The sequence below is a fragment of the Acinonyx jubatus genome, chromosome A3, assembly GCF_027475565.1.
Source record: "Acinonyx jubatus isolate Ajub_Pintada_27869175 chromosome A3, VMU_Ajub_asm_v1.0, whole genome shotgun sequence".
Classification (NCBI taxonomy): Eukaryota; Metazoa; Chordata; class Mammalia; order Carnivora; family Felidae; genus Acinonyx; species Acinonyx jubatus.
Genome location: NC_069388.1, coordinates 116,201,636 through 116,225,770, shown reverse-complemented (window position 1 = coordinate 116,225,770; position 24,135 = coordinate 116,201,636). Strand labels below are relative to the sequence as shown.

The following is a 24,135-nucleotide window of genomic DNA, read 5'->3' as shown; positions in this document are numbered from 1 at the left end:
CAACCAATCCCGTCGTTGCCTGCAAGCCCAGGCTCAAGCCACGCCCACAAGCCCTGAGCAAGTCGGGGAGCTACGTAATCACAGTCTTTCTCGCGCCTTGATGTGAGTAAGTGTACCTGAATGCATTCTTTTAATCATCATAACCCTGATGGAAAGCAGGGCAATTGCTTTCATAGACGTTTTTGCAGCTGCTGGAATTCAGCCCAAATACGTTATGTGACTTGCACGGGGTCAAAAGGCTAATAATGATAGCTAACAGTGAATGCTCAGCATGTTATCTGCCAGGTACTGTGCAAAGTGCTGTACATGCATTATCTCATTTAATCTCAAAGACACTTTTTGAAGGCGATGACATTATTAGTCCCATTTTACATAATAGGAGGCTCGGGATTAGAAGGGTCATGGACCCAAACTAACAGCCAGTAAAGGATGTAACTGGGATTCAACCCAGAGCTGGTGCATTTAAACACCCTTTATATCCCTTCTGAACTCCTGTCTCTCCATCTCCATGCCATGCTTCTATACCCTGTGCCACCCCCATCCCAAGAAATGACGTGTCCAGAGTCTGAGAGATGAGTGTTTTGGAACCCGTAGCCAGTGAGAGAGGTAAGGTACCCTACTTCAGAATTGGGGGGCAGTGGATTAAAGACAGCTGCCCAGATCAGGATGCTTCTATGGTTCAAGGTAGAGGGCAAACCGGAGCTTGGCTCACCTGATAGGTTAAGGTTAAGTCTTGTGATACCTGGGGTTGGAGCTTGTTTGAGAAGAAAGGATATTGACTTCTTGATCTCTCTTTGGATTGGGGCCCATTTCAGAATTATTGGTCTAAATTCTTGTAACATACCAGAGAGACTGAGATGCAGAGAAGGAGAGTTATTTATATACCTCCTCTGGAAAGATCCGAAGTTGAGAAGACCTGTACGTCTCCAGAAAATGTAGCATATGCTGTCTACACCAGTTCTGGGTTCTGAATCCTTTCCCCCACAGTGGATGCAAACGTCAACAGCTATTTCTCTCACTGGCACCACACCCCCCCTTGGAATTTAGGAAAGAGTAGAGGACAGCCCCTATTTTCACAGGAAACAAGTCGCCCCAGAGCCCAAAGTAGAAGTCTTTTGACAGGGGGGATTCCAACCCCTCAGTTTTATTTCCATAATCCTCCTCTGAACATAGTGGCGGAGAGTGAATATAAACTCATTTGCACTTTACAGTTATTATTGACTTTTGACAGAATGAACAGAGACAGAGACGGAGACAAAAGGGAAAGTGAGGGCAGGGAAGAATAGGTACAGGAATGCACAGGATAGGAGCATGTGGCACCAAGGGATCCATTAGTGTAGCTGCTCTTTCATTTGTCCCAAGACACTGTTCAGTCCTTTTCTGAAAATCAGCTCGGGGTGATGGAGGAATCAGAGGGATAAATGGTGAAGAGCTTGGGTGTCAACGTGGGCAGTGAACATAAAAAGGTTACTGGCCTTCTCGTGTGGTATAACCTTAGTTTCCACTGGTGCGGGAGAACTTATATCCCCCTCTTCACCTTCTCCCCCTTCTCACTGAACAAAACAAAAGGAACTAGGGCTTTAGTTTTCTACACCCATTTCTGGCCTCTCTCCACCCATCCCAGGCTAGAGAATCAAAACAAACACCTAAAAATGATAGTGCTCCTGTCGAGTTGGTGGTGGTGTGAGAGGCCCTTATAGTCAGGGGAGAGGCAGTGGGGAAATGTCTTCAGCATACTATACAGTATACCATACAGTCAGCTCCAGTTTGTCCAAGAACCTTTATTGGAAAAATGTCCAAGGGGTGAGGTCACCAGCAGCTGGAGGGGCTACCGGGTGAGAGGGGGAGCACCCGAGGCTCCATGGAAGACATTGGAGTAGTGCAGTGCGGCATCTGCCTCCAGACCCAGACATTTCCTTTTATTTGCTGGGGGAGGGGGAGTCCCCAAAGAAACACCCCTCTCTGAGACCCAGAGGCAAGATGTGGGGGCAGCTGGGGATGCCGAGAGTCCTGACGCAGGTGAAATGGGGGTCCCGTTTGGGACCTAATGGGATACAGTTGAGTAAGTGACTCTCCCCTGGACCTGGGGGATGGAAGGACGTATCCCATCTGATAGCCATTCCCCAGGTCCAGGGGTGCAGACCCTAAGACCTACCTTCTGGCCCTGCTCACAGTGGAAAGAGGACGGGTACCAGGCCTGAGGTTGTGGGAGTGTCATTACCCTCTAGGAAACTGGGATCCTTCAGTCTTGGGCAGATCACCAGCTGGGGCTCTCCCTGACCCCATCCCCATCCCCAGGTTGCTAGTGCATCTGTTTTCTGGTTCTGTTTCTTCATTCATACATCGATGGTGTTGATGGATGGGGACTTTTTCTGTAAAAGAAAATGGCTTGAGTCTCTAATTGTGGCAAAGTTGTAGCCTTCTCCATCCCAAATATCCATTCTCCTTCTTTTCCTGCCCCTCCTTGCCCTTCTCCCTTTCCATGGCTGCTCCTAGAAGCAAAATCACCTTTCCCTCCCTCAGACCCCACATCACCTGTCTTGTCCCCACTGGCCTTCCCTGAGGACTCTGTTCCGGCCCCTTTCCCTTCTCCTTGGGGTTGTTGTTGGAGTCATTATCCTTGATGATATCATACTGGCGGCAGAATAGCCCAATTACAGCTGAAACACAACAATACAATCTGAGCCTTGATCTTGACCTCCCCACTCACAGCCTTGAAGGGCAGTGAGATAATCATACAGTTTCTAGAAAATCCTTGAATTCCTGGTGCCCATGTACAAGCATCACCCTCTTAATCTTCCTCTCCTCCAACTTCTGCTCACCTCCCTCAACTAAGCATCTCCCCACTCCATTTCTCTCCCTGCCTTTTCTCCCAACAACCTTTACCATGTCCCGCCTTCACTGAGCTCCCCACCCCGCAATCCTTGGCCCCCCGGTCCAGCTGCTTACTCACCAGCCCACATGAGCAACACCACCACAATGATGACCACTTCCCCTGTCTGCAGTGGTCGCTCTCCATCCAGACCCTCCACTGTGATGTCACCTAAGAGGGAGGAGATAGACTCCAGGTTATGGGGGAGCAGCTACAGAGTTCTTCTATGATTCTGGACACTAGTGTCAGGGTAGACTTATCACAGGGTTGCCCCTGGTAGCCGCTCTCTAGGAAGCTATTGGTGGGCAGGTAGTTAGCGACCAAAAAGCAGGAGGGCTGCATGCGAGTACTCACGCAGGCTGCGGTGGAGGCTGTGAACTGAGGATGGGTAAAAGGAAGCTTAAAAGCCCTTCCCCCAAACGATTCATTATCAGCCTGTCTATATCCAGTCCCCTGCCAACCTTTTTCCTTCCTTTCTTGGCAGTATGATGAATTAAATCATCCTTTTATTCATCTAAGCCAGAGTGTTGCCGGTTTTGGGGAAATAAACAAGAGGCTAAAGGCCAGGTAAAAAGCCAGAGAATCCAAAGTTTAGGGAATGGAGAATAGCTGAGACCCTCACCTGGGCTTGAGCTGTTTGAGGGTAGCCGGTCAGAACCCTTGAGAGTTCGGAAGTGCACCCGAGGCCCTGGGGGGCTCTCTCCCCGCAGGCCGATGCTCCTGACCTGCACTGTGTAGTCACTGTCTTCGGCCAGGCCCCAGAGGGCACAGGCCCGAGTGGTGGTGTTCACCTCCCGGATCACACGCTGTCCAGGGCCATTCTGTCTCTGCAGGGAGATGATGGGACAGGAAGGCAGTCTCACACCAGTCCCAGGACTCTTGAACATCCAAGCACTCCACGGAGTAGGGTGAAAAAGGCAGCCTGAGACTGAGGGAACACCAGGTCCCAGCTTCCTCCACCATTGGGAGGGGAGCTTAGTTCTGGGGTGGGGGTAACTGAAGGAATGTTCAGAGATCCAAGGACACAGGTTGAGGGAGCAGAAGGGTGATTCATACTTGCTGGGAAATGGAGTAGCCAATGACGATGTTGCCTTCTGGGACGTCCCAGGACACAGTGGCCGAGTTGGCTCTGAGGTGAGTGACTGTCACATTCACAGGAGAGGGAGGCCGGTCTGTGGGTGCCAGTGAGTTAACAGGTTAACAGGTACCATCCACAAGCTCTGGTTAACCCCACGCCCCCTTTACTCACCTGCTCGCACAAAGCCCAGGTCACAACTGACCAGCAGGAGGACCGTGGGGCTTAAATATGGGGAGAGGGGCATCAGCGAAGCCATGGTCCCCACCGAGTCCGCTGGGAGGCACTGGGGCATCCGCTTGACATCCAGGCGGGGCTCCTGGAGGTGGCAGGAGTTGGGGGGGGGGGGTCAAGGACTGCCCAGAACGCACGGTGGCAGCCCCTCTCCCGGGCACCCCACCGCCCACAGCATCCCGGGAGCCCCCCTTCCCTCCACGTCTTCTCCGCCCCCGCATCACCCGGGCACCCGGGTGCGCGGCTCTGCCCTGCCCACACCCACCTCCGCCGGTCCTCGCGATCGGTCAGGCCTCGGGGGGCTGCTCGGTGCCCAGAGGGCGGCCCATCGCCCGACTCCGTGGCGCTGCCCCTACCCCATCCCGGCGCGGGCCCGGCGCGGGGGGCAGCGCGGGACCGAGCTGCGGGCAGAGGGCGAGCGGAGGCGTAGCGGGAGCCGGCCGCGGGGCTGCGGGGCCCCCAGAGCTCGGACGGGCCGCGTAGTCTGTCCTCGAGCAGGGGGCGGTGCCGGCGCGGCCTGGCCGCTGGCCTGAGTCCGGGTGCGGGAGGCAGTGCGGCTGCTCCGCCGGCCCCTGCAGCGGGATGTGACCGTCCCGGCCAGCCAGCCGCCGCCTTCTGCAGAGCTGGCCCCGCTCGCTCCGCCGCAGCCCGACCGGGACGTGCCGGCCCGCCCCGCCCCGCTGGGGTTCTCGCAGCCGTCATCCCCCTCCTGCCCCCCCCTTCGACCCCGTTCTCCCGGGGCTCCTCCCACGACCCTCCCATTGGCGGCCTCCCGGGTCCCCATCCCTCCGATCCCGGCTCCGGCCCTGGAGCCTGCGGGGGGCGTGGGGAGAGGCGCAGGTGCGAGGGTCTCCTGCACCTGGGAGGGCCCCTCCCTCCCGCGCTGGAATTAGCCAAGTTGGGAGAAGGAATTGCACCTCCCGTGCGGGAGGGATAGCGTGGCGGAGATAATTGTTTTAACAATCTCCTACTTGTAGACTGCGTCAGCTTTTAAATCTCTTCCCCATTCATAATCTGATATTGATTCTCTTCACTCTCTCATTCATTCTTTCACTTATTAAACAAATATTTATTGAGCGTCACCTATGTGTTCTGGCATGTTAAGAGCTGGAGATACAGTGATTATTAAGATTGCTGGGTGTATAGGGGGAAATCTAAAGAGCAGCGAGCGACCTATGGTTCTTGTCTTAGCTCTGCCACTTACTGCTTGGCATGGAGAAATTGGTCACCTAAGTCTCAGGTTTCCTACCTGCAAATCAGAGGGTCCAGAACTTCATAGGGCTGTTGGGAAGATCGAATGAGAAAATGTTGGGAAATGTCTTTATAAATCTTACAACACTATGTGAGTGAGAGATTATCAGTAATTTGTACTTAATCTGTTAGTTACTTCATTCATTCAACAAACATGTAAATCCTTAAGTTATTTCATGAGATCTGGAGTGACAACCTGGGTGTGAGTTCCAATTGTGTCAGCTATGTGATCTTTAGCAAAACACTTATCTGAGCCTCAGTTTCACCATCTGAAAAATGAGGGTGTCAATACAATCTTCTTAGTGTTAATGTATCCAATGAGATAAGATATGTGAAAAGTGCATTGTTCAGTGTAAATAAATGTTGGCTAATGTATTTAGGGCAGATACTTTGGTTTCTAATTCTCATTGCAGCATTTCTATTTCTGTGGCACTTTCTCCTGTAATATCCAGTTCAGTGTGTGTCCCCCTGGGGCTCTGAAGCTTCTGTTGCCTTCCTTCTGAGATGAAAGAGTGAAATGGGGCAAGAGGGAGGACTGGGTGTTCTGAGCATGTGATCAAGCTATGGTCCAGGTCCTCTGACCTCCACTGTCCCTGAAGATCCTGATCTCTGGCCTCCTGATGCATCCTGGTCCCAGAGCACTCTTGCTCAGGGATTCTCACTGCCCTGGGCTTGAGCCTGAGCCTGAGTACTGTCCTGCACTTCCAGCCTCCAGGTCATCCAGAGAAGAGGTCATTGTGTCCAAAGGGCAAGGGTAATGAACCTCAGGTTTCCTCTTTAGGGGCAAAGCAGAGGCTGGGCAGTCTGCATGCATGCAAAGAAGGACCCCAGGAGCTCCCCTGAGGTGACGAGTGGGCTGGGGGCCTACTGACCAGGAAAGGGTGCAGGAAGAGGTGCTCAGAGGGGGTGGTACTCAGAGAGGCCAGGGTACTTGGGTTAATCATCACTGTGGCTCAGATAAGGCCCTGCCAGCTGGAAGCTGAGTTAGTGTGACAGAAAGGTTTGCGTGGCTGAAGAGGCAGGCATGACAGGGTGTCCACAGCGTGTGACCATGCCGGGCACAAAACGGTTTCAACATGTGATTGAGACCCCAGAGCCTGGCAAGTGGGAGGTGAGACCCCCTTCTCCATGTTGGTCTTCTGCATTGATTCCTAGAATCATTTCTTTTCTGGACTTTCCTCCACCCTTGGTTTCTGTTCTCTCCCTCCTCCTTCCCATCTTCCTTCCTGATCTTTTTTCCCTTATAGGCCCAGAGTACCAAGTGCAGGCTAAATCCTTGGGTGATGTGTGTGTGCATGTGTGTGTGCGTGTGTGTGTGTGTGTGTGTGTGTGTGTGTGTGTGTCCGTGTCCAAGTACTGTGCCTGCTGCCACTCCCACCTCTGGATCAGCAGGCATGAATGAAGCTTCGGCTTCCTGCCTGTATCTTTGTGCCCCCTTCCCTCTAGTTGTCTGGGTATGAGGCAGCCCCTGCCAATCACAGAGAAGTCAAACCCACTGACCCAGGACCTGGACAGAACAGATGCTGAACAAATTGTTCGCTTGCTGGGGCAATGTGATGCTGAGATCTTCCAGGAGAAGGGGCAAGTCATGCCCATGTACCAGGTGACCCAGACCCATTCCCTGGACACTGAAAATAGAGATGCCAACCCCAACCGCACCTTAACCTCTGCTCTCTGAGACCATAGTCCTTAATATTTGAAACCCCGAGAGCCCCTCCACCGCAACATTCATTCTCCCCCACCCCAATCCACTCTCTTTTTCTTGGCTTCTGATTCCTGCGTGTTCCCTATAGTGACTGTATAGTGAATCAGTTCTGACCACCATGGTACAAGTGGCTGGAAAAGTTCAGGAAGTGCTGAAGGTACTGACTCTTCATCTGCTCCCACCTGAACTTCTGTTCTCTCCACCTTTCTCTTTTTTTTTTTTTTTTGGCCTCTTCTCATTTTGCTAGATCTCAGTTCTCCTTTCTCCCAGTCCTCCCCCTGGGATCTTTATTGTCATGTTATTAATCCACAGTAATTAAAATAACTATTATCTGCATAATACTTTATAATTGACCATGTACTTTCACACTCATTACCTTTGCAAAAACCTGTGAAACTAGTGTGATTGTCTCCTTTTTTTTTCCAGATAGGAAAACAAAGAATAATCACAGTAGTTTGCCCAAATATATCCAGCTAATAATTGCTGGGTAGCGCTGCGTTATTGATTGATTGATTGATTGATGACCAAGCTGCTCGGTCCTTTCTGGAATAAGTAAGGGTTTGAATAAGTAGCTAAGCCAGAGTTAGGAGCAGACTGAAGTTTCTTTCTCAAATCCAGGATTTTTTCTGCCACATCGTACTGCTTATGTTCTGTTCACTTTTGTCATAAGAAGCTTAAGAAGACTCCCTAATTCCTGTTCTGCTACTGACAAAGGAAAGAACATGCTTCCCCCAACCTGAGCTAGGCCATGACGACGTAAGCATTTTTCCTTTCTCAGGAGCCTGAGGGCGGGGGGGGGCTGGTGGTGTTGAGTGGAGGGGGCATCTCTGGCAGGATGGCATTCTTCATGTCGGTGAGTGCCCCTATCCCTGATTTTCCTCCCTCTGCCTTCTTGGGGTGACCCTCAGGACCACAAAGCTAATCATAGCTAAGCTCCTAGGTGGACCCCTCTATCCCTGGCTCCCTCTCTTCCAAACTGGATCTCACTCCATATGGAGCCCCATATCTTCTGTCTCTACAGCCCATTCCCCCCACCCCCAATCAATCATCTGCAAGTAGCGTTTTAAGTGCCAGCTTCCAGGCAGTACTGGCTTAAGCACTGGCCTGAGAGAATCCTTACACAGTCTCTACTCTCTAGGTGTCGAAAATCCAAGATAATTGCTCCTTTGCTTTGTCAGAAAGGTTTAGGACAGAAACCTCTTTATACCTACCTCATTGCAGGAGGTGACAGGTAAGCCAAATTGGTCTATGTTGGTCTATGAATATTTTGCTTGGCCTGGATAGTGTTTTTTAGAAATTTAATTTTAAGGCTTTTAGATGGAGATTGTATCGTTTGCTTTGGTCCCCATTGTTTCTTATTGCCTTACACTTATTGCCTTCACATACTTAAATTATATGACTTGCCTTTGTAGGTATTTGAGTTTTTCAGCCCTATAGAGTATCTGTTATGGTGCCAAGCAAATAGTAGGTGTTCAGTCAATGGTAGCTTTCCCTTCATTCCCTTCTCTCAAAGCAGCCTGCCCTAATATACCATAGGCTTCTACTTCCAAACCAGTGCCACTGACCTTGAGTCTGTCCTCTTAGGTCTGTGGTGGCATCTAGGGAGGGGACAGAAGATAGTGCTCTGCACAGGATTGAGGAACTAAAGAAGGTCTGTGTCTTCCACTAAGAGTCAACCAGAGACCTCTGTTCCTTCTCGTGATGACACGAAAGCCCCTATCTAGCCAAAGCCCATTCCCTTCCCCCAGTCCTGCCCCTGACATTCCCACACGATAGGTTTGCATCCTAGAATCCTCCTGGTGGCACTGTTTCATCCATCCTCCTCTCCTAGGTGGCTGCTGGGAAGAAGAGGGTGATTGTCACTGGTATTTCGGTGAGACTCTTTGTGAGTGTGAAGACAGGCTGGGTGGATCTATCCTATGGGGAGAAAGGAAGTGGGAATAGAATAGCCTGGAAAATAGATTGATGAAGTGGGTGCTAGACAACAGAGAGGGTTTGCATAAGGAATTTTGATTTTACTCTCACTAATTAAGATCCAGTTGTATGAATGTGGGACAATGGGAAAAGGATCCTATTTCAGAATACCTGTGTATCAATCTGTTCAATAACCAAGATAGATGGACTAGTCCCAGGGTCAGCAGACTACACTGGCAGGTCAATCCTGCCACTGCTTGTTTTTGTAAGTAAAGTTTTATTGAAACACAGCTGTTTGTGTTTATGTAATATCTATGACTACTTCATCCTACAATGGTAGGGTTGAGTATTGCACAGAGATCATAGGGCCCACAAAGCCTAAAATACTTACTCTCTCACTCTTTACAGAAAGAGCTGACCCCTGGACCAGTCCCTTGCTACTTAAGTATGGTCTTCACCCAGCGACATCAGTATCTCCTGGGATTTGCTAGAAATGCAGAATCTCAGGTCCCACCCCAGACCTACTGCGTCTGACTCTGCATTTTAACAAGATTCCCAGATAGCCTGTTTGAGAAGCACTGGACTAGGTGACCCAAATTTTCCCTCACAACTGCAGCTCTCTGATTCTAACAATTCACTAAACAGAAACGAGTTCAGCGATGCCAGATGTGGAAGGAGGCACACAAGGAGGGCAGGACACTGACCTTAAGGAGCATACAATTTAGTTGAGTAGTTTTCAAAATTTACCGTGCAGAGGACATCCTTGGGGGATCTTGTTAAAAATACAGGCCCTGGGCTTTCCCTTCAAATGTGGATCCAGTAGATCTTAACTGGGCCTGGGAATATGTGTTTCTAACAAGCATTCTGGGGGATTCTGATGCACATGGGCTTTGGGCAACACTAGAGTAACCTCTCTCATCATGCCTATTTTTCTCTCCCTACCATCAGGCTCCCTTTGTGGCAGGCCAGATGGACTACTGCATGGATAACCCAACCATCTTCTTGCCAGTCCTGGTCGGTTTCAACCCCGTGAACATGGCCAGGTGAGCCTTCCGTGATGAACGGTGATGATTGGCCAACCCCCCAGGGGGAGGCAGAGAGGAACCCTGCCAAAATCCACAAAGGTGAGGGCACGGTTTTTATGGTCTCATTAATCACATCTCAGAATATTAAAGTAAATATAGACTGTCCCTAAGCTTATGAATTTTGGTTTTTATTTTTGTGTTTTTGGTCAGTTGGTTGATTTATTCTCTTGTTTCAGAAAAGATTAAAAGCAGCTTACAAAGACCACATAAAATTCAATAAAGGATACATTCAAAACAGGGAGGGAAGAGGCAAGGAAAACAAGGGCTAGAAGATAGAATAGGGTCAGGGAAATGCGTACCACAAAGTTCTGTACTTTCTTTCAAGTGTCTTTTCAAAGGAGTGTTGGGTACTGACTCCCTTTGCCCAGCTCCCTTATTTTAGCATCCATTCTCTTTTGTCATTCTGGGCACCCCTTCAGTCCCCTCTGGCTACTCAAATACCTCACCCGGTTCCCCTTTCCTGAGAACTCTGTGCCACCAAATCACCTCCCTCTTATTCTCTAGGTGAATGGTCACTTTGATCTCAGAGAAGGTCAGCATAGGAAACCAATAGTGCTCAGGTGGTTCTGTGAATGTGCTGCCTTGAGAGTGTTAAAGCAATAAGAAAGTAGATTCTTAGCCCCTTGTGTGAGAGCTCTGATGGTGTTGGTTTGGGGTAAGGCCCCGAAATATCTATTTTTTAAAAACATCCCTGGAGATTTTGGTGCACAGGCAGGTTTGGGGAACTCTGTAAATTAACCTTTGGAGTGGACGCCCTGATGAAGCTGAAGGCTTCCTTCTCTGGAGCATTCCAGAGAAGGCTTGTTGATTCCTCAAAAGCAGCTTTGCACATTCAATGGTGGTCTTGGAGGGAGGGACAGCTGGGTTCTTTCTGAGGCCCTTTTCTCAACTCCTAGATTCCAGGCTTGTAGCGTAATTCGTATGAACATATAAATGAGTCTGAGATACTTTTAACCCTGATCCTTTTAATGGAGGACTCTCCTTCACCAAAAATGTATCTGCGGCAAATGATGCTAATTTCAGGCACTGTGACTAAGTGAAATGAAGGATTTCAAACAATGTAGGCGTGGAGATCTTCCAGTTGTTCCTTAAATCAGTGGCTCCCAAACTTGGCTGATCTTCAGAATCGTCTGGGAAGCATTTTAAAAATACAGATTTTTGGGCTCCTCTCCAGAACTCCTGAAGCTGATTCTCAGGGTGGGCGTGGTACTCAGAAATGGGTAGTTTAAAAAACAAACAAACAAACAAAACTCCCCAGGTGATTTTGATGACTAGCCAAGTTTAAGAATCTCGGTTTTAAACCACCCAGTGAACACTGTCTCCTCTCTCTGGGAGAGGAGTTTCAGAAGTAGTTTGAGGACAAATGATAGGAAACACTTAACACAATGGGTATGTAATATGTGAAACTTGTTTGCCCTCAAAGAAATACATATGAAAAAATGTAAAAATAGTTCAAGAAGGGGTAGAACTTTTGCAGGGATGGGATGATTAGGGGTGGTTAGGGAGAACTCAAAGGTAACTCTTTGAGCTCCTGCCACAATAGGTGATTTGCTAATTATCCCCTAGCAGAATTGACAAGCAGAGATCAACTACAGAAGATCCCCATTCTTCAGAGATTCCATGGTTACACCTACGCAGCCAACAAGGTTGTTACTCTCTTGTCCCATTAGCACATTGTTTTCTTCAGGATTCATTTATTAAAGGTATGTTTGCCAACCGTTAGGTGCTATGCCTCATACCTTGTAATTGGGTTCCTTCACGAGGAACTGTTGTCTTGTCCCTCATGTAGTGAGGGGTTTGCTATTTGGGGAGATTTCCCTAATATATTTCTGGGAATGGGAAGGGCTTCTGATGGACCCTACGACTGAAAATAAGGTGGCAATTTTGACATTCTGATGATAGGTATTCCTCCAGGGGCCTACAGAGAGTGTGGGTAGTATGGTCATGACAGTGGAACATGTGCAAGGACCAGATTACAAGAAAGTTCTGGTCTCAGGCTGGAGTTTTAGGTTTGAGAGTTGGCTATGCTCTGGGATTAAATCGCTGAATGTTTTACAAACCCTCGTCCTTGGGGTTCAGGGACACAGCGCCCCTAAGAGCTCTAAAGCACACCTCTCTAGGAGGTTGTTGTCCTTGGACCCCAATCTCAATGTGGTCTTTGATCCTGACTCCCATCTGAAGCCCTTCGTTGAGATCCTCACAGATTATCTCCCCACCTCTGTCTCTCTGTGGGCCCCAGAAATGACCCCATTGAAGACTGGCGTTCGACATTCTGACAAGTAGCAGAATGGATGCAGAAACTGCAAGAGAAACAGGAAGCTTTTGTGCTCAATCCTGCAATTGGGGTAGGATCCTCCCCACCCCCACCTAGGGAATGCTTGCCACTTCCCAAATGCCTCCAATTTTAGGTTGTTACATCTGGTCTGAATTCCTGGCATTGTGTGTCAACTAAAATGTTGTAAAGCAAATCCTATTTTCCCCTTTCCTTGTTCACCTTAAGATGTGTTTCCATCCTGACCCTGCCATCATCAAATACCTAAGCCATCTAGGGCAGTTTCCTGTTTGAAGAACCTCTTCTTCATCTATCAGTAGAAAGAGTTGTTCTTTTGTGTTTTAATTTCAAAGATGGGCTTTAAAAAATATGGCATTCAGTTTCATTCTTCTGCTTTCTAATCTTCTCCAAAACTGAGTGGGCCTTCCAAGCCTCCTGTGCTCCTGTGCCTTTTTCTCTGCATCGAGGATGCATGGCACCGGCATCGTCTATACTCACTTTGACTTGGCAGGAGCCTTGGCTGAATCGCTGTCGCTGCCCCTCCCTGCCTGTGACGGCACGGCTCTTCCTTTGGTGAGATGAGAAGGCAGGAACCCCACGTCACATGTGAGTGCCATATCTTTCATCTCTCAGGAGCTCCCCTCTCCCGCCTGCAGTTGATTGCTTTTAATCTCCTTTTCTCAGACACTGCCTTTGTCCTGCTTTTTGCAATAATCTCTTTATGTTTGGTGTGTCGTGTTACCTACCTGGACCATTACAATGGCTGCTTCATTGATCTGTCCAAAGAACATGAAATGTGGTGTTTGCATTGAAAAACTGCTCTTTAAAAAATGGGGCCTTGAGTGGGGAGAAAGTTCTTGGGGGAAAAAAGACCCTCAGTGAAAAACGCTTATCTCCAGCTAGCAGGACATCCAGTCCCTGTGGCTTCCTCCTCAGAGTCCTGAATGTACCATAGAAACGACCAGAGGTGGCCCTTACTCTCTCTCTTCTCCTTCTCTCAGTTAAGCCCTCAACCCAGCACTCCTCATAGCATACTGAGCACCACCAGTACTGCCATATGCATGCCGAGTGGCCTCTAACCAGACTGCATTCCCAAGAGTCACTACCTAGACTCCATGCCCAAGGGCCACTAACCAGAGCGCATGCCCGGGAGTCACTAACCAGACTGCGTGCCCAGTGATCACTAACTAGTGAGCTCGGGGATTCTCCTTCCTCCCCAATTCCTCCTGGGTGTCATCACCTCCTCAGCCCCGGGCCTCAGTGGCTCATCCTGGACGAAAGGTAGAAACGCTACCAAGATCCTGTTGGAAACCCTGTTACTGGCAGCGCACAAGACTGTGGACCGGGGGGCATTGCAGCGTCAGAGAGGTAGGGAAGATCTGGACAAGAGAAAGCTCAGAGTCAGGCAGGGAGTGGGATGGTACAGGTTGGGGGGTGGCAGGTCCAGACTCAGAGACTGGTTAGTGGCAGCAAGGGTGAGAGGCGCCAGCAATACTCCCATGGGAGAAGAGCTGGCCTGGGGATGCCACTGTTCCCACCACGCAGTCCTAGAGTCTAGATTGTTTCCAGTGGACCCTGGATTCCTCAGGGCCCACTAATCCCTGTGCCCACCTGGAGCACCTAATCCCTGAACCCATCTGGGACATCCAAAACTAACCTAGCTTCGGAGAGTCTGTGACTTAGGGATGATCCAGATCAGGCAGGAAGAGCTCATTCTGCTGGGGGCTTCTTCCCTTACCAGGGTTTCTGGCCTGGCTCCCAGACTCTCCACCTACCTTCTCACCAACTCTGATCCTATCCTTCTCCCATGTCCTTGTCCTTCTGTCTGGTCTTTGTTTTCTGCTCACTGAAACTTTTTCTGCCCTTCTGGAATGCTGTCGGGGTCCACTCACTGTACTTCCATGAAGGGCCAGTAGAACTTAGTTTTAAGGGAATTGTGCCTTCCCCTGGGCAGGGGTGATACTCATACTTTCTGAGGGGGCACTGGGCCCACCCTGGGAACTGCTAGCCTTTCTCCCAGATGCCTTCTGGAAATCCTGTGGACATTTGAGCGGGCTCATCAGGTGACCTATAGCCAAAGCCCTAAGAGCGCCACCCTGATGAAGCAAGCCAGCACCAGGTGTGTGGAAATGTGTTTGGAGGGGGGAAGTGGTGTGGATGGGGAATGTCCTTAGAACACATGTTAACATGGTGAGGGTAGCAGATCCGCATGGTGGAGGGTCATGGCAGGCTTTCTGTTGGTTTATTCCTGTGCTCTGACATACGCATCTTTCTCTGATCCCTGGTTTTTCTTTCTTTCTTTCTTTCTTTCTTTCTTTCTTTCTTTCTTTCTTTCTTTCTTTCTTTCTTTTTTTACTGTGATCTCTCATGTCTTGACCTCTGGCCCATTCTCAGCCTGGAGAAAAAAGGCTGAGTGTACCTGGTTGGTTGGCAGACCCTTGGCATCATTGCCATCATGGATGGAGTGGAGTGCATCCACACCTTTGGTGCTGGTGGAACCCCAGGCCAGACTCTCTTCCTGGTTCCTCCTGATGCAAACCAGTTGGTCTGCTATCAAAACACTTTCCTACTCCCAACCCATGAGGGTTCCTCATTCAATGTCCATTCTTTTCTATCTGAATAGGCATTTCAGTCAAATACTCTTTCCTTTGAGCCCCTACTCCGGCCTTGGTCCCTCAGTTCCCAGCCCTGCTTTAGTTGTGGCCTCTCATGCGTGCTACACCTCACCCTACACCCCACTTGCCACTTTCCTCCAAGCCCCATTAACATCTGCCCCCCCCCCAAGTCTGGAACCTTTCTTTCCCATAAAGCGCATTACTCCTCTCTTACTTTCCTTAAACTTACTCCTTAAACTTTCCTTACTCCTTAAACTTTCCAGATTTCCGAGATGTCCGTGGCTTTCTCATTGGTGATCACAGTGATATGTTTAACCAGAAGGCTGAGCTCATCAACCAGGTGGGAGGATGATGGGATGTGGGAGAGGTTGTGAAGGTGACTGGTGAGCAGGGAGTGGGAGGTAAGGAATGGTGGAGACAGGTCGGGGAGTACAACATGGTAGTCATCCAGAGAAGAGAATATGGGTTAGAGGTCAGGAGTCTTTGGGGAAGCACAGGGAGGGTGGAAGGCTCTGGATTCGCCCTCTAAAGCTGGCTCTAGTCCCATGCTCTTCCCTCAACTTGCTGCATCATCTTGGGCAAAACACTACCTCCTTGAACCTTTCATCTATATACAAGAACACTGTATTAAAGGTTCTCTGAGGCTCTCTGCAGTCTCCAAGCCAATGTGCTGGAGTTCTCCATGGGGGGAACTCTCATCTTCCTCTGCGCAGGGTCCCCAGTTCTCCTTCTCCCAGGAGGACTTCCTGACTTCCATCTTGCCATCCCTCACAGAAATTGACACTGTGGTCTTCATTTTTACCCTGGATGGTAAGAGGGAAGATGGGAGCAGTGGGGTGAGTAGACGGAGGCAGTGGAGTGACTCAGGAACTGTCGTTTTTCTGGGTCTTAAGGCACTTGCTCAGAGGCAGGGACAGGGGCATATATCCTGACTGGACCCCAGGGTAACAGGAAGAACAGCTGAATAGCCAGCCTTTCAACTCCGGTGCCCTCCCCTTCTAGACAACCTCATGGAGGTGCAGACGCTGGTGGACCAGGTGAAAGAGAAGACTGCCAACATCCAGGCCTTGGCACACAGCACTGTGGGGCAGTCCCTGCCGGTGAGGGTCCAGCCTTTAGGAGGGAACCTTGGGTGGCAGTTACAGCAAGGCCTTCCTGGAGATCTTCTTCTGTTCCTCTTTCTGTCTCTCTTTCTCCAGACCCCTCTGAAGAAACTCTTCCCCTCCATCATCAGTATCATGTGGCCACTGCTTTTCTTCGAATATGAAGGGCACTTTATCCAGGTATGGAGCATGAGAAAGTATTATCTATAGAAAAGAACTCAGAAGAGGAGGGATTCCAGAAATTAGAAAACTCGAGGCTAGTGGGTAGAAAGCTTTGTTGGACTTCCACAAAGCCAGCTGGGCAAGTTCTTGGGCTACCAGGTCACTGGTCAGAGTTTCCAAGGCAGTGGCTCAGTTTTCTCCAGAAATATGCAAAAAAGAAAAATGCAAAAAAGGCCAGACCACCAATCACTTGACAGATACTCATTGGTCCTTTGTTACAGGTTCACTGTCAATACCATAGTCATCCTCACTATACAAAAGTCTTTATGGTGTAGGTTTGCAAGTTTACTATGCTGAATTCACTGCAGGCAATATTACACTGATACGGATCCTGTTTACCAGTAAAATTATAATCTGGTACACCCATGATGATAACCACAGAAATAATAATCACCCTGGGTGCACTTTGCAGTTTAGAGTTTGAAGTGGACATCAGGACATCTGGGTGTCAGTTCAGCTGTGCTTTGTAGCCCAAGAAAGAAAGCAGTTTTATGTCTCTGGCCCTCAGTTTTCTCACTCAACACCTGTTTACCATCCACAGGGCCCAACGAGGGCCCTGAAGGTTTGCCCTAGAGAGCCATGGTCTCATCCATTATTCAGATCACCTCCTCCAGGAAGTTTCCTAACTCGAGCAGACAACAGCTGGAATGTTGCCTTACCTGTACTCAGCTCACCAGAAGCCCTTCTCCCCCTGAGCCAGGGGATCCATGCTCCTTCCAACATGTATCTTTATCTTCCTTTCCAAATGCTCTTCATTCGTCAAAACTTTACTTTTTGGCATACCTTCCACATTCATTGTCTCCTTTGAGATCTCACATCTTCTAAGAAGTCTTCTCTGATTAAACCCACATTGTCTAGGCTCCTCCTTTATGTGATATACCTCTCCACACTTACAGGGTTTATTATACAGTCATCATACCTAATACACATGTAGGCCTCTGCACTTTGCAAGGTATTTCATTTATAATATCAGTTCTTATAACAGTCTCCTAAAGGATGTATGTTTAATGTCCCCCATATCTCAAATAAGGAAGTTGAAACTAAGAGATTAAGGGATTATAATCATGGCCACACAACTAAAGCAGGAGTCAGGACTGGAACCCCAGTCTGGTGACTCTAAGTCCGTGGCTGATTTCGCTGTACAATATACACTTTGGCCATACCTGTGAGTTGAGCCAGATTCTTTTATTATTCATTCAACAAATATTGTTTATACACATATCACATGCCAGGTACTATTCCAGGGTTAGGGGATACAGTAGAGAGTGTTAACCTGTGATCTTTCAAAAGATATCTGTATTTTTAAAGAAAATTGTAATTATAATAGCAATATTTTCATTGTAAAAACTTTAGAAAATACAGAAATCAAAAGAAGGAAAAAAGTATCCATAACAGCCTTCTTCCCAAAAACCACTTAGACAAATTATGGAGAATGTCCCTCTAGACTTTTTATGCAAATGTAAGTATATTTATACAAAAATAGGACCATATTTGACATGGTGTTTTTAACTTGCTTCTCTTCATTGAAAATTATGAGCACCTTTCTGCACAATTATATCCACATCATCGTTTTTAATGTTAATGTAGTATCCTGCTGTATGGATGTACCATAATTTGTTCACTTTTCCCTCCATTGTTAGACATTGTAGATAGTTTCGATATCATGGCTTTAATCAAAATACAGCACTGAACATCCTTCTACATGTATTTGACTGTTTCATGAGGATAAGCCCTGGGATGAACCTCAAAAGTCAAATCACTGGGCCAAAAGGTGTGTAAAATGTTAAGGCTTTTTTTTAAATTAAAAATTGTTTAATGTTTATTTTTTGAGAGAGAGAGAGAGCACAAGCAGGGGAGGGGTGGAGAGAGAGGGAAACAGAATCTGAAGCAGGCACCAGGCACTGACCTGTCAGCACAGGGCCTGACCCCAGGCTTGACTCGGGGGCTCCATGGGACTCGAGCTCTTGGACCTCCTCAAGATCATGACCTGAGCCAGGGTCAGATGCATAACCAACTGAGCCACCCAGGCGCTCCAAGGCTTTTGGATACAGGTTGTCAAAGTGATCTAAAAGGTTTGTAAACAAAGTAGAAAATTGCTTGTTCCCCCATACCCTTTGAATACTGGGTAGCATTGTTCTTTTTAATCTTCACTAATCAGCAAAGAAAGCGAAATAGAACAAAAAGCACTCAGTGTTGTTTTAATTCATATTCCTTTGATGACTATGGAAAAGTGTGTGATGGGCATTGAAGAGGGCACTTGTTGGGATGAGCACTGGGTGTTGTATGTAAGCCAATTTGACAATAAATTATATTAAAAAAAAAAAGATTAAAGGGCGCCTGGGGGACTCAGTCAGTTGAGCTTCTGAGTCAGAAGCTCAGTCACTTGAGCTTCTGAGCTGGGGTCATGATCTCATGGTTCTTAGGTTCTAGTTCCGTGTCAGGCTCTATGCTGCCGGTGGGGATCCTGCTGGGGATCCTGTCTCTCTTTCTCTCTCTTTGTCCTTCCCTGCTTGCTCTCTGTCTCTGTCTCCAAAAAAAAAAAAAAAAAAAAGTATATATTGGCCATTGAATTTTTTTTCTTTATTAAATTACTTCTTCATACCTTTTGGGAATATTCACCCATTCTTTTAGAAGTGTCTATTTTTCTTACTAATTATAAGAGGGAGTGTATATAGCAAGGATAGCAGCCATTTTTTCCTGTTCTATATTTTCCCCTAGTTTATTACTATTTTTTATTTCTATGTTTTTGATGTAGAGATGATTTACATTTTTCGATAGTCACATCTAGCAATATTTTGTGTGTGTGTCTATGGCTTCTGTCTTTTGCTTGAATCCAGTTTGTATCTTTCTAAATGTATAGCAATTGTTTGAAATAAGGAGGTTTCCATTAGTAAATCTTTAGTTGCAGAAATATTTTTGATGTAAACTCCCACACATTTTTTCCTCCCACACTTTTATTTTGAAAATTTTCCACCCTACAGAAAAATTGCAAAAATAGGACTGTGAACACCCATACACTTTTCCCTAGATTAACCAGTCTTTAACATTTACCACATCTGTTTCATCCCTCTTTTCCTCTGAATTATTTAAAAGATACTTGGAGGTATGATGACAATTGACATAAATTACTGTGTCCCCTAAGAACAAGGACATTTGCATACGTAACTGCAATATAATTATCACACTCAGGAAAATGACAGTGAATACGTGAATACTATTATCTAACATGCAGACTGTATTAAAACTTCCCCAATTCTCCCTGTATTATTTTTATTTCCAGGCCTAGGATTCAATCAGAGATAATGCATTGCATTTAGTCATCAGGTCTCTTTAGTTTCCTTTATTCTACGTGAGTTCTTTAGCTGCTTTTTGTGTCCCTTATGACATTGATAGCATAGAAATCTGGACCAATTTGATTTTAGAATGTGCTTCACCTTGGATTTGCCTGATTGTTTCTTCATTATATTCAGGTGAAGTTTTTTGGCAGGAGTACTGCATAGGAGTACTGATATCCTTTATCAGCCTATCACATTAGGAGGCACCTGATATCAGTTAGTCCCTTTATTGGTGATGCTATGTTTGATCAGTTACTCAAGGTAGTATCAGATTTCTTTGTGTCCTGTTCCTTAGCAATCTTTCACCCAATGGTTTTAGCATGCACTGGTGGTTCTTGGTTGAATCAATTATTACTATGGTGGTTTTAAAATGGTGATTTTCTATTTCTATCCTTATTTCTACATTCTTCTGGAAAGAAAATCTTTCTCTTCTCTTCCCACTCATCTATATTTGTTTAGACTCTGTATGGACTCATTAATTTTTTGTTGTTGTTAAATGTGTTTTAATCCATTCCTGTCATTATTGATTTTAATGTTCAAAATGAGAGTTTATTCAAGCTGGCCCCTGTGTCCTTGTGAGATATCCCCATTAGTGTTTGAACACTCTTTGCTGTGTTTTGTTTAAAAAAATTTTTTTGAGAGAGAGAGAGAAAGAGACAGACTGTGAGCGGGGGAGGGGCAGAGAGAGAGAGGGAGACACAGAATCCGAAGCAGGTTCCAGTCTCTGAGCTATGTCAGCACAGAGCCTGACACGGGGCTCAAACTCAAAGGTTGTGAGATCATGATCTGAGCTGAATTCGGACACTTAACCGACTCAGCCACCCAGGCTCCCCATCTATGTTTCTTTTTGGAAAAAAAAATTACCTTTCTCTTATGCAAAGGGTAGCATATTATAGTCTTCTGTGCCTTGTGTTTTTGCTTAACAAGACATTTTGGAAATCACTTCAGTTTCTAAATCTCTTAATTATTATTTATGTGTGTGTGTGTATGGACAATTGTGTACCCAATCTATGTAGGAGTACAGAAATGTCCCAGGTTCAGCCTGTACTTTCCTTGGTTCCAGCCCTGGCTGGAATCAGTAATTTTCAAGGAGCCCTGGTGGTTGTCAGTGGGGATTGGTACAGCAGTCCCCCCTTCTCCATGGTTTTGCTTTCCACGGTTTCCTTTACCCTAATCAAATAGAGTTCAGAAGCAGATGATCCCGCTGACGGATTGCCAGGAGGTCAGTAGTAGCCTAACGCTACGTTACAATGCCTGGGTGATTCCCCTCTTTCCATCTCATCACGTAGCCATTTTATCATCTCACATTGTCACAAGAAGGGGGAAGGATGAGTATAGTACAGTAAGATATTTTGAGAGAGAGAGGGAGACCACATTCACATAACTTTTATTAGAGTATATTACAATTGTTCTATTTTGTTATTAGTTTTTGTTAATCTCTTACTGTGACTAATGTATAAACTAAATTTTATCATAGGTATGTACGTATAGGAAAAAACATAGTATGCATATGGTTCGGTACTATCCATGGTGTCAGGCATCCACTGGGGGGTCTGGAACTTATCCTGTGGATAAGTGGGTACTGCTGTATTTAGAAACCTAGGTGCTGGGTAGGCTCACTGCTACTGATGACTTTGCCTCTTGGCCTTTTCAGTAGAAAGAACAAGGAAATACAGTTGACCCTTGAACAATGTGGGGTTTAGGGACACTGACACCCCATGCAGTTGAAAATCTCTATATAACTTTTGACTCCTCAGAAACTTTTCACTAATAGCCTACTGTTCACCAGAAACCTTGCTGATGATATAAACAGTCAATTAACCCATATTTTTTATGTTATATGTATTATATACTGTATTCTTATAATAATGTAAGCTAGAGAAAAGAATATTAAGAAAATCATATGGAAAATACATTTACAGTACCACAGTGTATTTAAAGAAAAGAATCTACATATAAGCGGAACTGTGCAGTTCAAACCCTTGTTCAAGGGTTAACTGTATATGTTCTTTTCACATATGTACTTATATATACACATAGGAGAATATACATACGGCCTTCTTCTCCTTCCTGTTTTCCCTTGGTGAGAATGTTGATTTCTAACATCATCAAGCCTAGAGCCTGCCCTTCAGTGAACTGGTGTTTCTGGGCAAGTGAAGTGAAGCTCACGGAGGCTTGTTGGGCTAGCAGCACTTGTGGTGGGAGGAGAGGCCCAATCCCAGGGCCACCCGCAGCCCAGGGTGGGAAAGTTTGGGGGTAGTTCTTGCTTTTGACCCAGTGGTCCCCACTTTCACTGGCATGTTCTGATTCTAGAAATAAAACTAAATGTCTTGTTTTGGAAAGTTAATCTTCCAAGCTCAGTAGATCCGAGTTAATAAATTAGAGGTGGGACAAGATGGGTGGCATGGGTTGGTCTCAAGAGCAGGTTTGTTTCTTTACTTCCCCCTGCCCCCCAAGCCCATTTCATTGGCCACTAATCCAGACCTTACTCCAGCATCTCTGTATCCACCCCCACCCCCAACACACATGTAGGCGCGTATGTGCACGCACACGCACGGACGCGCTGCTCCCGCATAGAATCACACAAACGGGGAGAGGTGGGAATTTAGCTAATTCCAGAGGAAAAGGGAAGAAGTTGTGCCCCCAACATAGGCCACTCAGAAAAAGAGTCCCTGTTAGGCATGACAGGATCTTTGTCACTAGAATGCAAACTATATCCACACATTAGACCCGGAAGTGAGAGTTGCATCCCCTGTCCAAGTTTGTAAGGGCAACGAACATAAGGAACCCTGGGGGTGCTGAACAGCCTTTGGTGGCAGGACGCGACAGACACTGGAAACCTCTGTCCATTTTACACCTCCGCTGTCATCTGTTTTGACAAATCAAAGGCACCCTTGCTCATCACAGACCCATACCAGCTCTTCAGTGGCTATACATAAGACTCTGATAGTAGACAGTGGGCTCCCCCTTGTGCCTGAGAAGTACCCAACTAAAACCTCTGAAGCTCACTGGAACTTTCAGGCAGTAAGGTAACTTTTAAGAGCCAGATTTGTTTTTTTTTTTTTTTTTAAGTTTATTTATTTTGAGAGAGAGAGAGAGAGAGCACACACAAATGGGGCAGGAGCAGAGAGAGAGAGAGAGAGAGAGAGAGGGAGAATCCGAGCAGCCTCTGCCCTGTCAGCACAGAGCCTGATGCAGGGCTTGAACTCACGCAACTGTGAGTCAGACGTCTAACTGATTGAGCTACCCACGCGCACCCAGATTTTGGTTTTAGGATAAAGTAATCAACCTTTTAAAGGTAGCCATAAATGCCCTCGAATTATCTGTGGGCCTCTATCTGAGCTCTCTTTTCCTGTTGTACATCGACATGTACCTTGTACCTTAGATCCTTAACCGGTACCGCTTTCCTCAACCACCACTCCCATGGTGCCTTCTCAGCGTCATCCTTTTGGTTTTCATCCTCCACAAATGCTTCTTTCTAAGTCTGCAGCTCAAGATGCGTAAAGTGGGGAAAGGGTCCTTCAGAGGCTCTCTGCTTCTCTTTACCCAGAACTCTCTCCCTTGTGTTTTCATTGGGTAAATTCCTCTCTCTTCTTGGCACCGTGAACAGGATCAAGTCAGAGAAGATACCCTGCTTTTGAGCACTGGAGAGGGCAGAGTACCCCATGATCCTGTTGATGATGCCAACATGTGCAGTAGCCTCACTCCCACATGTGAAATGGATATGGTGTAAGGTCAGATTTCTCCAAGGTTGGATGCAGGACGGTTCTAGAAGTCCAGAGGTTGTTTTGTTTTGTTTTGTTTTACTTGCCAAGTTCTTGGATGGTACAAAGATAGTGAGTGAATTCAATTCTTGTACAGTTGTGTATGATATTCAGCTGTTATGAACAAGGTAGAGGAGAGGCTGGATGCAGTCTGACATTATGGAGGTCACAAAGATGGCTACGGTCTGAATCCCCACCCGCTAGGAATTCACAAGCACATATGAGCAATTCCCAAACAAGACAGAGAGAGTCGAAGTAGATTAGAACAGCAGGCTAGGTACAGATTGCTGCCAGAATTATTTGGGGGGAGATTACAGAGTAGGCCAACAGTTAGGAAAATTTTGGGGAAAAGGAGGTCGGGGTGGGGTGAAGGAACATCCAAAGAAAACCTGGGCATGTTTGGAAACTGGTACTTGTGTGTGGTTCCAGTATCAGAGAGTCAGATCATTGTCAATGGAGTATGACCTCAAGGCAGAACTAAAGAGGTTTAAAGATATTTTTTAGAATTATCCAGATACAGGGATGCCTGGGTGGCTCAGTCGGTTGAGTATCCGACTTCGGCTCAGGTCATGATCTCACGGTTCATGAGTTGGGGCCCCACATCAGGCTCTGTGCTGACAGCTCAGAGCCTGGAGCCTGCTTCGGATTCTGTGTCTCCCTCTCTCTCTGCCCCTCCACCACACACTCT

General features: G+C 47.0%; 2 protein-coding genes across 2 annotated transcripts; one reads left to right on the top strand and one right to left on the bottom strand.

Moving 5' to 3' along the window:
• Nucleotides 1–1,150: 1,150 nt before the first annotated feature.
• Nucleotides 1,151–4,773, bottom strand: FNDC4 (fibronectin type III domain containing 4). Its single transcript, XM_027033442.2, has 7 exons — nucleotides 4,447–4,773; nucleotides 4,122–4,266; nucleotides 3,929–4,044; nucleotides 3,495–3,699; nucleotides 2,954–3,043; nucleotides 2,536–2,660; nucleotides 1,151–2,372 (listed from the first exon to the last, which is right to left on the bottom strand). Exons 2-7 carry the CDS (start codon nucleotides 4,240–4,242, stop codon nucleotides 2,337–2,339), a joined length of 693 nt encoding a protein of 230 aa, XP_026889243.1. The 5' UTR covers nucleotides 4,243–4,266; nucleotides 4,447–4,773; the 3' UTR covers nucleotides 1,151–2,336.
• Nucleotides 4,774–6,294: 1,521 nt separating this feature from the next.
• GCKR (glucokinase regulator) lies at nucleotides 6,295–20,083 on the top strand. Its single transcript, XM_053201083.1, is given in 17 exon segments — nucleotides 6,295–6,543; nucleotides 6,879–6,899; nucleotides 6,901–7,035; nucleotides 7,226–7,294; nucleotides 7,916–7,990; nucleotides 8,292–8,368; nucleotides 8,722–8,788; nucleotides 8,969–9,022; nucleotides 10,000–10,094; nucleotides 12,376–12,481; nucleotide 13,548; nucleotides 13,657–13,762; nucleotides 14,417–14,527; nucleotides 14,803–14,900; nucleotides 15,287–15,363; nucleotides 15,737–15,833; nucleotides 16,026–20,083. Coding segments are annotated over 17 exon segments (1,587 nt in total). The 5' UTR covers nucleotides 6,295–6,456; the 3' UTR covers nucleotides 16,337–20,083.
• The last annotated feature ends 4,052 nt before the right edge of the window (nucleotides 20,084–24,135 follow it).

Excerpts from the sequence above, each read along its gene's own strand:
- FNDC4 (XM_027033442.2), bottom strand. The coding sequence starts at position 4,242 with ATGCCCCAGTGCCTCCCAGCGGACTCGGTGGGGACCATGGCTTCGCTG. Across the intron at positions 4,045-4,121 it reads CCTGGGCTTTGTGCGAGCAG|ACCGGCCTCCCTCTCCTGTG; the intron begins GTGAGTAAAGGG and ends TGGCACCCACAG. Across the intron at positions 3,044-3,494 it reads CTCAAACAGCTCAAGCCCAG|GTGACATCACAGTGGAGGGT; the intron begins GTGAGGGTCTCA and ends CCTCCCTCTTAG.